Source organism: Mesoplodon bidens (assembly GCF_964165515.1).
Source record: "Mesoplodon bidens genome assembly, chromosome: 8".
Taxonomy (NCBI): domain Eukaryota; kingdom Metazoa; phylum Chordata; class Mammalia; order Artiodactyla; family Ziphiidae; genus Mesoplodon; species Mesoplodon bidens.
In genome coordinates, this window is record NC_138165.1 from 30,595,862 (window position 1) to 30,608,623 (window position 12,762).

The 12,762-nt window shown below is 40.6% G+C and overlaps 1 protein-coding gene across 1 annotated transcript in view; it reads left to right on the forward strand.

Annotated features, from left to right (window-relative positions):
• Positions 1–12,762, forward strand: part of STK39 (serine/threonine kinase 39) — a 324,624-nt gene that overhangs the window by 201,481 nt on the left and 110,381 nt on the right. Inside the window, exon 14 of the mRNA XM_081242627.1 lies at positions 259–326. Within this exon, the coding sequence (XP_081098753.1) occupies positions 259–326 (68 nt within the window). The remainder of the gene's footprint in view (positions 1–258; positions 327–12,762) is intronic.

Genomic DNA, 12,762 nt, shown 5'->3' on the forward strand with positions numbered 1-12,762 from the left:
CTGCTTATACCAGTTGTTCCTAGGGCCCGTCCTCCTACTGAGGCTTTCTATATGAAACATTTGAATCCACAGTCGTGATGGCAAGTAGACACCATTCTAGTGTTCACACAGAGGTCTTATGTGGACAAATAAGACCTGCATGTGTAAAGACCTAGATTTGAAATTTCCAGGAAGAAAGGGCTCTATGAGTCAAGGGCTATCATGATTTTATGCATTTATTTCCCGAGTTTATAACAGTTTGGTGTTTTGTTTTTAAAGGGCTTACTCAATGCTAGTGAAGACTACAGAGAAGCTTCTTGTGCCGTGAACCTAGTTTTAAGATTAAGGTAAATAATATTGTTTATTTTGCATCACTTTCCCTACATATAGTACAATATTCTGATCTCCTTCCTTAGCTTTTCATAATATTAGCATAAAATAAAATTGTTACCTTGCTTGATCTCCCCAAATAGCCTGTGGGTGCTGTACTCCCAGGACTAATTGCTCTCTTCTAGTTGCTTCCTCAAGAAGAATAAGAAAGAAAAGCACCATGTGAGTGTATTTGCAGGCTCAGTGTACCCTTCATTAAGTATTTTTTTCCTTGCCTTTTCTTCCTTGGGTTTTTCTTTCTCTTTTTTTTTCTTTTCTTTTTTTACAATGTTAGATCACAGTGAGAGATTTTTAATGAGTTTCTTTCTCACTTCAGCAGTCAGTCTCTGACAGAAATAAACCATGCTTGTACTGACAAGTTGCCTGTTCAGAACATTCTTTAGTGACAGGTTTGATCAGCCACTGTGGAGAAATGATAGATATATTATGAAAGAACCCTCAGTCTTCCAGGAAATGGATACAGATATGGTGCCTGACAGTCTAGTCTTTGTATCTAGTGAATGAAAGCTTTCTATTTCAAGGATTTTTAAAAAATAAGGTCAATTTAATGTATATTCTTTGTTAAGAATTTGGAATCTCAAGACGAAATTTGCTTGAACTTAATTGTAAATAGATGAACTTACCAGGTCAATCACCATCACATTTTTTTAAAAAAAATTTGATTGGAGTAGTTGCTTTACAATGTTGTGTTAGTCTCTACTGTACAGCAAAGTGAATCAGCTATACGTATACATATATCCCCTCTTTTTTGGATTTCCTTCCCATTTAGGTCACCACAGAGCACTGAGTAGAGTTCCCTGTCACATTTTTGAAGGCATTTTAAAATAGGTTCTCCTTTGACAATTAAACAAATAGAACACATGGCTAATGGGCCTTTTGCAGAGCCATGGCTATAAAAGGTGGATTCATTTTCAAGTTTAGTTTCCAGCCCTCTGAATTATCATAATCTCTCAGGGTAGATTATCTTCGCCATAATCACCCCTTCCTCCTGATGGTCATTCACAATCTGCAGTGCATTTTCCTGTACTTACCATGGGAACCTCACAGCGACCCTTGGTGCAGTTTAATTCAGAGTTGATTTCCAAGTCAAGATGTGAAATTATTACAAGATTATTTTCCTTATATTTGAGAGTAACCTTGCTTGTGATTCACAGTTAGTGTATTTAGCAGTCTCCAGAGAATGAAATAGCCCTTTCTCTTTTTATTTGACTTTGGAAACAGGTACTCCTTTTATTTTTCACTTGTTCATTTATTCACTTATAAATATTCACCGATATTTCTGAGAAAGCAGTTCTGTGCGGGGCTCAGTGTTTGTCTTTGAGACGCAAGGGTGAGTGAGACTACGGAGGTTACAGGCTAGCCCGCTGAGCATGCAGTGTTGGAAGTCACCTTTAGACCCCAGTCATCCAACCTCCTACTTGACCTACGCAGGAGTCTTTTCTTCAGTGCCCCTGCTGGGTGTTTACCCAGCCCCCGTGCATACTTCAGTTCACTCTTTTTCCGTGATCACCTCTGCGATACTGAGAAGCTTTAATTGCTATGTCCTCTTGAAGATTAAGCTGACCTTCCTATTCTGGGCTCAAATTCTGACCCTTAGAGCACATATCAGGTTCTCTGGATAAGTCTCCTTTAGAGTGTTACAACGCATACTTTGAGCCTTATTTCCAAATATTGTTTTGCTCTAGGTGCTGGGACAGTATAAAACAGTTGCGTTCTCTCATTTTTCTGAGAGCCATGTGTTGTTTGCCAGGCTTCCTCTTCTCCTTTCCTAGGCAAAACAGCAAAAGTACCTTTAGCCTTGCTTCTCACGATATAGTTCTCTATCCCCCTCCCAATCATCCGTGTTTACTCCTATTGACTTTTAGTCTGTATCTGCTTTTGTTACCCTTTTTCTCATGGGCTTAGGTGGTGGTTTTCCTGAGTTCGTGGCTTGGGTCACTAGTCTTAAAAGATTCTCCATGAAGAAAGAGTTCCATGTTCAAATAAGTTAAGAAACAACGGGTAGTATCCATCTATTACACATACACACACACACACGCACACCTTTTTTTGGAAATCACAAGGAACATTAACATGAAAGGTTCTAAGAAGTTCTGCAGGAGAGGAATTTGTTTAACTTTGTTTACTCTAAGACCTCTTCAACTTCAGAACTCTTTTCATGGTATTATTTTCCAGTTTAACCTTGTCCCTTTTAAATGGAGCACCCATATTTAAATGTAGGACTCCAGATGTGATCTGAGCAGGCTAGAATACAGTAGTTAGATCATGTGGTTTTTTTGCAGTTCATACTCTATTTCTCCTAAGTAGAGAAATTTATAAATTTCTCCTAAATCAGTCCAAGTTTTCATTGCCTTTTGAAATACCTGTGTACTTTGGTGATGAATTTAGCATGACCCAACAAACAAAAACCTCTGATTGTGTTTTTTCCATTTGAAGGGCTACCAAGGCTGACTCTGAACTGCAACTTATGTTTTAAAACTCTGTGTACATCTTAGCATTTGTCACTATAAGAATAGACCTGGTGGTTTTGACTCCTTGCTCGCCCACCGTACATTTCACTCCTGACTGTCAATGTGTCATATTAGTTACGATGTTTGTATATACGTCCCTTGTCAATTTGATGACCCTATCTTTTGCACCTTTATCCAGAACATTGATTATCGTGTTCAACAGTTCAAGTAGGACAGAGCCTTCTGGCATCTGTTAGAAACTGCTCACTTTCTGAATGCCTTTCAATAATTAACTAGTATTTTTTGGTATAGTTGCTCAATCAAAAACAAATCCTATTCACTCTACGGCCTTTTAGTCAACATTTAACTAACTATTCAAAAGGCTATCATAACAGGATCCATTAAAAGTATTTCTGAAATTAAGACATATCAATGATATTTTCACAAAATGGAAGTGAATTTTAGTATAACTTATTTTTAGCAAACACGTTTATGCCTAATTGCTTATATGCATCTTTTTTGTTGTTAAATGTTTACAAGGTATTTGTTTAAATTCATGTTTTTTTACATTTGAGAACTCATGAATATCTCAGAATATGTTGTTGGACCCCTTTAAGGGCAATCCTTGTACAGTTGTGAACAGTGCAGGTGTTAGGAGCACTGACCCCCAGCGAAGTTGAAAATCTGCTTATAACTTTACAGCTGGCCCTCTGTATACACAGTTCCACATCTACAGATTTAACCAGCCGTGGTCTGTGTAGTCCTGTGGTATGTATGTATTGAAAAAAAAATCCTCATATTAGTGGGCCTGCACAGTTCATATCCCTGATGTTTGCAGGTCAACTGTACTTTAATTTGAGAAATAGCCTTTGGAAGTTAACAGTTAAAAGCTATTAAGTTTTGGGGATCACTCTCTGCTGATATACACATAAACAGCAGCTACTCTCATTCATCCTATAGATATTTATCAAGCACCTACCTTGTGCGTGGCACTGTTCTAGGCCCTGTGATGCAATAAGGAAAAAAACAAAAGACAAATTTCCTGCCCTCCAGGAGCTTACATTCTAGAGGTGGGGAGAGGAGCAATTCAAATACGAGCATTACTGATATGATATATCAATTTCTCTGAAGGAAAAGCTGCATCGAGAGGCTAGAAAGTCTGAGGGTGCTGTTCTGTATTAAGAAAGGCATGTTAGTTTTCTATTGCTACGTAACAAGTTACCACAAATTTCATGGCTTAAAGCAACATCCATTTATTATCTCATAGCTTCTGTAGGTCAGAAGTGTGGACACGGCCTACTTGGGTCCTCTGCTGTGGCTCACCAGGCTACAGTTAAGACCTGCTCACCTGGAGCTTGAGGTCTTCTTTCAAGCTCATTTGGGCGTGGCCAGAATTCAGTTCCTTGCAGGGGTGGACTGAGATCCTCGGCTCCTACAGGCCACCCCACTCCAGACAGTTCACAGCCTGACTTTGCTTTTTTCAGGGGCATTTGGAGAATATTTCCCCTGCCCTCCAAGGGCTCAGTCCCTCTGTTAAAGGTTTTTCACCTAATTAAGCCAGTCTCATCTAGAATAATCTCCCTTTTGATTAAGTCGAAATCAACTGATTTGGAACTTGAATTACATCTGCAAAATCCCTGCACCTTTGTCATAAAACATAACTTAATCACAGGAGTGACAGCCCATCATATTTAAAGGTCCAGGTCACACTCAGGGTAGAGGATTATGTAGGGCATGTACACCAGGGGACAGGAAGGTTGGAGGCCATCATAGAATTCTTCATTCCATAAAAGGGCTCTCTAGATAAAGGGATAGTTGAGCAGACCCCTGACAGAAGTGAGGAACCAAGCCATGAGGTTGCTTGGAGGAAGAAATTTCTAGGCAGAGCAAACAATGATTGCAAATATTCTGAGCAGGAAGGATGTTCTAAGTAGTTATAGCAAGAGCCAGGGAACCAGTATGGCCAGAGTGGTGGTGGGGGGTGAGGTCTGAAGGTTAGCAGGGGCTGAATCATGAAGGGACATATAGCCTGTGGTGAAGACTTTGGATTTCACTGTTTGTGGATGGGAAACCGTGGTGGAAGGTTTGTGAGCAGAAGAGTTACACCATCTGAGTTAAATTTTAAAATAAGTACTGTGATTGCTTTATGGAGACTAGACCATATAGAGACTGTTCAGGGTGGAAGCAGAGGGCCCATTGGCTGGCTATTGCCCTGGAGCAAAAAATGATGATGTGACCTGGACCAGGGTGGAAAGTAATGGAGGTGGCGAGCGATTATCAGATTCTGGATGGAGGAGAGAGGACTTAAAAGGTTTGGGTCTGAAAATATAGATGAATGGAGTTGCTGTCTTCTGAGATGAGGAGGGGAGTTGGAGTTGCAGGTTTGGGCAGAAGCAAGAATTCAGTTTTGGACAAGTTCAGTTTGAGTTGTCTAGTGGAAATCTATTTCATGATGTCAAGTAGGCATTCAGATACATGAGCCTAGATTTCAAAGGAGATATATTTCTGGGCTACAGAGATAAATTTGAGAACTGGTGCATACGGTTTTTAAAGCTATGAAGTCATATGAGCTCACGTAGGGAGTGAGTGATGGTAAAGAGTTCAAGATCTTGGGCTTCCCTGGTGGCGCAGTGGTTGAGAGTCCACCTGCCGATGCAGGGGACACGGGTTCGTGCCACGGTCTGGGAAGATCCCACGTGCCGCGGAGCGGCTGGGCCCGTGAGCCATGGCCACTGAGCCTGCGCGTCCGGAGCCTGTGCTCCGCCATGGGAGAGGCCACAACAGTGAGAGGCCTGCGTACCGCAAAAACAAAAAAAGAAGAAAAGAAAAAAGAGTTCAAGGTCTTGCACACTCAGGTGGTGCATGGATGAGGAGCAGTCAACAGATTGGTGAGGAGAGGCTGGTGAGGTCGAGGAGAGTTGGTGGTCCTGTAGGTCAAACAGAGGAAGTCTCAAGAAAGGAGGAGTGTAAAGCTGCATCAGTTGTTATCAATAGATCAAGTACAGTGGGAACTGGGAATTCACCATTGTGTTTGGCAAGATATCAGTACATTCTTAACCATTGTTGACCTTGGCAAGAGTTATTTTAGTAGAGTGGTGGGGATAAAAGCCTGATAGAACTGGGTTCAGGACAGAGTGGCAAGCGAAAACAATGTAACAAAGATAGATGACTTGTTAGTATGGACAACTCTTGCTAGAAATTTGCTGTCCAGGGGGAGCAAAGAAATGGGGTGTTAGCTCAATGAGAATATGGGATGAAGGGAGGGGTTTTTTTTTTTAAAGTATTGTTTAATGGAAATGATCCAATAGAGAAGGAAAATGGAATAAGAGACGGGACATTTGTAAGCCTGATGTCCTCAGATGGGTGGGAAGGGATGATGCCCAGGTATCCATGTAGATGTCAACCTTAGACAGGAGAATGGATAGATGTCTGTCTGACATTGCAGCTGCAGTGATGGAAGAGCAGGCAGAGGTGCAGGGAGCTTGGTGATTTGGGGTATGGGCTTGTGGAAGTCTTCTTCTGTTAATTCTCTTCTCTCAGTAAGATAAAGAATGTCATCATTGAGAGCGAGGAAGGAAAAGATGTTCAGGGTTGGAGAAATGAGATAATTGTGTCAGAGAGCTGGAGAGTCAGTTTACCAGGGAGATGTGATAGGATGAACAGGCTGCCCCGGTGATCACTTGAGGTGAGGGATTGTGAATTTAAAGTGAACCAGTAGCTTGTTCCCTGAGATGGACATTATCCTGATGGCCCAGAATATAAGTGCGTGGGAGTGTGATCATCATCTAGATGGAAACACAGCATTTAAAAACATTCCTGGAGGGTTCTCTGAGCACACCCTTGCAGGCCCCAGCTTTAGAGTCACTTTTTAAATCATGAACAAATATGGGTCATAGAGTTGCCCTCAGTGGTCTCTTGTGTGCGGGGTGGCAGTCTCCTGGCCTCTTCTTTTACCAGCAGCACCCGCTCGTAGGTCCAGCTTCTCTTAGAACCTTCAACATTACATGCTCATTGAGCATCAACATCTGCCATGTTGGTCCCTGCCATACAATTTCTTCATACCCCAGTCCCCATTTGCAACTTACTCTGGATCACTTGTACCAGCCTGTGTGAGAGGAAGCTGGAAGGTTGTTCTGGCCAGTGTTGATCAGATTTAGGAAATCCACGTGCTGTTTTGTACCCTTTTCATTCATTTCCATCTAGACCACAAGATTCTGACATATGTATATGATACATATATAGAGACATATTTATATACATACACAAACATAGGCATATACACACACACACAAATATACCCTCACTCTGTCCTTGTGGATCACTGGTCTAGACAACACGTGGCTATTGGGTGTTAGAAACAGCGTGCCTGCCTTTCTTATCCCCTGAGGCCGTCTGGGCATGACATGTATGTGTATCGTGCTCCACAGGCTAGTGAGTAGACATCGGTTCATCCCAGCATTTCACCAGTTGTTAACTAATGCTGTTTGGGTGGCTGCTTTCTCTACCTCTTGGAAAGGTCACTCTGACTTTCTTTTTGACATAGCATTTTATAGACCTACCTGCTAGGAATATGGCTTCCTTCCCCAAGATGCTGGGTAAACCTCACCTTCATTCTCTAGGTAGGAAACTGGGAAATACTTTTCACAACGCCACATTCTAAAAAGAAAAGACAAGTACATTTTAGCTACAAGTAGTATATTTATTTCTCCATTTCTCATTTCTGGTGATCATAGGCAAAAGACTGAGGAGACAAAGGCTAATTTCTTCTTTGAAAAAATATAATATTGCTTTAACTTGCTTTTTAAAACTGATCTGTTATATGTAAGGTTGGAGAAAAAGGATTAGACCTTAGATCTCCATGTTAAATGTAGTTTTTTCTTTTTCCATGTATGTACTTTTCTGCAGATATTCTCTTGTCCATTGTGTATATGGTAATGTTGTCAAAAAAAATGAACGTCATAAATTTAGGTACAAGATAAGGAAATCCTCTTACATCTGAGGAGAAAAATACCAGCTCACAAGTGAGCCACCTCATAATTTATGTAACTGTAGATGTTATTACAGTTTCTGGTTTGAGTTAGGCATTGCACAAATATTTTGTCATTAGTATATTTTTCATAAAATAGAATAGTCATATTTGGCATAAAACATGTTTTTTTGGAGTCAGGCTCAGTGATTTGGAAAAATGATAAACTTATCAGTTAAATTGTTAATTCCTTTGTGTTGGATGCTGTTCATACTTTGACAGTGCAGCCCAGTGGATTGCAGTTAGTTTAGCTGAAGGCACCTGTGACAGTTATCACACATAGATGCTTTGGTCTATCCCATCAATTTGCTAATAATGAATTTACTTGGTTATTATGTAGCAATAGCATTAGACCTTGATGGGCCAATTAAAGACCCTAGACCAACAAAATAGTTTTCCTCTTTGTGGGGGAAGAGGATCTCTGGAATAGGATATTTATTTTACAAAAATCCTTTAGCATGACAGTATTACTTACTTTGACTAATTATTTTAGTTTCTCTATTAAAAGGTGAACTTAGATAGGGGTAACCTGTAGACTTAGTAAGTTATAATTTCATAAAGAAAGCTGAAGCTGCTAAAAACAATGTTGTTCACCATTTTAGCATTATTATGCCTGAATTCTAATTCCATGTTATCATCATTCAGGAGGGATTAGAATTCTTCAATGACTCTCTAGTCTGTAAAATCAGGTTAATTGCGTAATTCTAGTCAAGTGGTTGGGGGGCTTGATTAATTTTTCCCCCAAAGGTTAAATAGTATAGTCATAGTGACCAATTGTGACAGTGCTTTTTAGTACATGGTCTTTTTCCCCCCCAACAAACTACTTATTTATGGGTTTCTTTGTGCAAGGCTTTGTTGAAAATCCAGAGATGAATATGACAGGGTCTCTGCACTCAAAGAGCTTACTGTGTAGGCGGATAGATCAGACCCTGCACAGATGACTCTAACACAAGGTAGAAAGCCGTAAGAAGACTGATGAAAAGAAGAGCTATGGGTAGTTAAAGGAAGGTGAGAACCCTTTTGTCTGAATGTTATCTTTGGATTACTTGTTCCCATAGTAACCAGTGTTTATTTTTTTCAACATCCACGTTTTGCGAAGAGTAATGGTTGGGTTGAATCCAGGGGCAGTGTCAGGCTGTGGTCTTTGGTACAGGCCTTATCAGACTTAGATGATTCCTGAGAAGACTATGTTTGTTTTTCAGTAGAGTGGTATGTATTATTATGTAGGTGCCAAGTTAGTAGAAATACTGTTCTTTAGTATGAAAAATATTTAGCATTTAATTTTTTGGAATGTTCTCTGGTAATTTCCTTTCCTCTGAGAATTAGAGTCACTGTTGTACTTCTTGGCTATATTGAGTGAGGTCCTTCAGAAAGATGAAGTTCCTACAATGGACCAGGCACCATGATAAGCACTGTGTATGCTTTGTCGTGTTTAATCATCACAAAACCTCTGCAACGTCGATACTGTTGTTACTGACATCTCACAGGTGAGAGACTAAGGCGTAAAGTCCTGGGGGTTACTTGTCCAATACCTTCCAGCTCAGATGAAGCAGAGATGGGTCTTGAACCTGGGTCTGTTGAGCATGCTGGTCCTTGCTGTTTACCACTTGACCCCGTGGCTGGGCTCTATTCAGTTCCGTTCTGACTGCCATTAGAAACCCATGTATTTTTAGGATTGTTACATTTACCTGTCTTCTCACTGACATTTTACCTAAGTATTCTTTTAACAGTGTTTCCTGATATGCCCATCATTAAATATTATGACAGGAATACCTGAAAATATTTTAGAGGAGATACTAAAGTTGATGATGAAAATAGCAGTCAGCATTTGTAGTGTCTTACAACTTTAAAAGCACGGTCACATCACTTGCCTCATTTAATTTTTTCTTTCATCCTATGTTTGCTGCTTACTGGTGAGAAAGCAAGATCAGGGATGTTAAGTAACTTTCCTGCAGTCACAGAGATAGTACACTTAGGCTGGAGACTGGGTCTTCTGATGTTAATCCAGTGTTATTGGTGGTGTGGTACCAGGTAGATGGTATAAGTAGAGATGATACAGGGTAGTGGAGGGTGTAGATCTTTTGCATTTAAAAAATCCTTCTGGTAAACATGCTAAAGGACGGAAGATTTGTATTCAGAAAAATTTGGTAATACATGAGAAGCAAAATAGAAGAATTAAAAGCCATTCATTGTGAGATAATGTCCTTTTTTTTCTGACAGTGGAGCAAGCAGATGTTTGCAAGTGCAAATACTTTTAGCAATAGGGAATGTATTGAGTTCTGTATTTTCAAGCAATATGTGGTCATCTTAGAAATTTAGAAAATCAAAGTAAATTAAAAGAAAGGAACAAGAAGTAAAATCTTCCATATCTCACTACCCAGAGATACATCATTACTAGCCTCTTGACAAATATTCTTCTAGTCTTTTCTACACTTATGTTAATAATGTTATAGTATAAATATTTTATTTTACAAAACATAATGTTTTATGGTCTGCTTTATTTAGTAATGTCTTTGATATCTTTTCATATCTTTGAGTATAAATCTACACAATCCTTTTGGATGGCTTCTTTATATTTTGACTGAGTGTGCCAAAACATGTTACTTTAAAACTATTATTTGATATTTACGGAATTCCCAGTTTTTCAGTATGGCAGTATATGAAACCTTATATGTGCAAAAATGATGTTTTAAAACTGCCCGGTAGAAAAATGCCCTTTAGCATTGGATTTTGACCTTGCTGAAATGCTCTCAGATTTTGAGAAACCTGGAGATACAAAACGGAGTAAGCCCAGTATCGAAGCACATGGGGATTCTAGGGGCTGGTTATGGCACTTGGGCTAGCAAGAGGTGTCACTGTCCATGTGGCAGCGGACACTGCTTCCTTACTCTTTGTTAGGGCTGAGTTCTTAGGCACTGCACTGAGAAGCCATCAAAATGAATGATTCCTGAGTGTAACATGCTAACAACAGTAGAACACAAACACCGAGTTCCATTTTGCAGCCATTCTTTTGGGTTCTTCCCTCCAGCGCATGTTCTTTAAGAAATCCTCCCTTGGCTGCTTGCTGTGAGCAGCCTGGGGTTAGAGGAAGGGACATGTGTGTGGGACATAACTGTTGGAGGAGATGACAGATTGCCTTTATTCTCTTAGAGCCTTACACAGTGCCTAGCATGTGATAGACCCTTAATACATGTGTATTGCACAAGTGCCCACTGAATGATTCTTAACTAAAGCGATTTTCCACAAACTGAATATCAAGATGCCTCCCAAGATTTGTATGTATGTATGTATGTGGCTAAAGATGTTACAGTGGAACAATAGTTTTTGATAGTGGAAAATAGTTTTTTATAGTGGAAATGTGTACAAAAAATACTTCTTTACTAGATTTCCTCTACAAAAATTCCCAAGTGAGATAATACTTTAGGTATAATCTATTTTATTTTTTAAAATACATACGGACTCCATGCTATAAGAATTGCAAGATGGGGCTTCCCTGGTGGCACAGTGGTTGAGAGTCCACCTGCTGATGCAGGGGACACGGGTTCGTGCCCCGGTCTGGGAAGATACCACATGCCACGGAGCGGCTGGGCCCGTGAGCCATGGCCGCTGAGCCTGTGCCTCCAGAGCCTGTGCTCCGCAACGGGAGAGGCCGCAGCAGTGAGAGGCCCGCGTACCGCAAAACAAACGAAAAAAAAGAATTGCAAGATGGTTTCTGTGGCAGAGATATGAACAAAGTCATGCTGAAAGAGGCTCCTTAAAGGAGCATCCTCTGCCCTTCCTATGTATCCAGCTTGGATTACTTCCTCTAGGGTTGTCACCAGCATCCATTGGCCATACCTGCCTCTGGGTCTCAGCACCAGGTCTCAACTTGTGAGTTTTGAAGTATCGGTGTGTTACGCTTCTTCCTCCAGACCCCTCTCTGGTAGAAGTTTCCCTGTTAAAAAGTCTTCCTGAGTCCTACAGGCAGCTTAAAGGTGGCAGCTGGCATGTCTCTGTGGAGCTTACCCACAACTGTAGCTCTGTTGCAGAATGTTCTCAGGGCAGCTCTCATCTAACCTCGGAAGGGCAGTGAATTGTGCAGTGTCACGTGACCAGTCACTATCGGTGCCAAGAATAGAACCCCAAACTCAGCCTGCGGAGGGGTAGCCTCCTTGCCGTCCTCTCTCTCATCGTAAGTTCCACCGTGCTCTGGCCAGCAGTCAGTGTTACTTGCTGGACCAATTGTTTGGTCACATTTCTGGGACTTTCACATCTCCCCTGAACTCTTGCATCTTTCTCATGAGCTTTTTTAATGTCATCGAACAGATAGGCATGAAGAGAAAGTGTCTTAAAATAGTGGGTACCTTAAGAAGATTTGGTGTCATTTAAGTCAATGTTAGTTACCTGAGATACCTTGGCTGGCAATAGCCCGAAATTTTAGCAAACACCTGAGTGTTTTAAGTTATCCTTTCTGTCACTTTGCAGAGGCTGTCTCTTATCCTTTTTTATATTCCACCTTTCCTAGCTGCTGATGACGTAACCTGATGCTCTTAGCATTCTAAAAATTCTCCTCTCCAGTTTTATCAGGGAAGGTTTTCTCTTAGGACGCGTCCTCTTGATCAGAGCTGAATAATTCAGAGGTCTGTTTGCAAATTTATTTCAGTTACCATATCCCTGGAGATAATGAGTGGTGAGATTTCTTCCTCAAAATGTTCAGTCTTGGAAAAGCAACAAGCATATTTCAGTTTGGGGGCTTTCTCTGCATTAACTTTTCTTTGCCCATTGAAACCAGCCTCCCTGGAATATACTTTCAACTTTATTTTGCAATTCTCAGAGTGCTAGAAAACTTTGTTCTTCTTGGTAAAATTGATACAGTTGTTAACTGGTGGTGTAGTGGGAAATCTCTGCTGCCCAGTGAAATTCATTGATTGGTCTTTG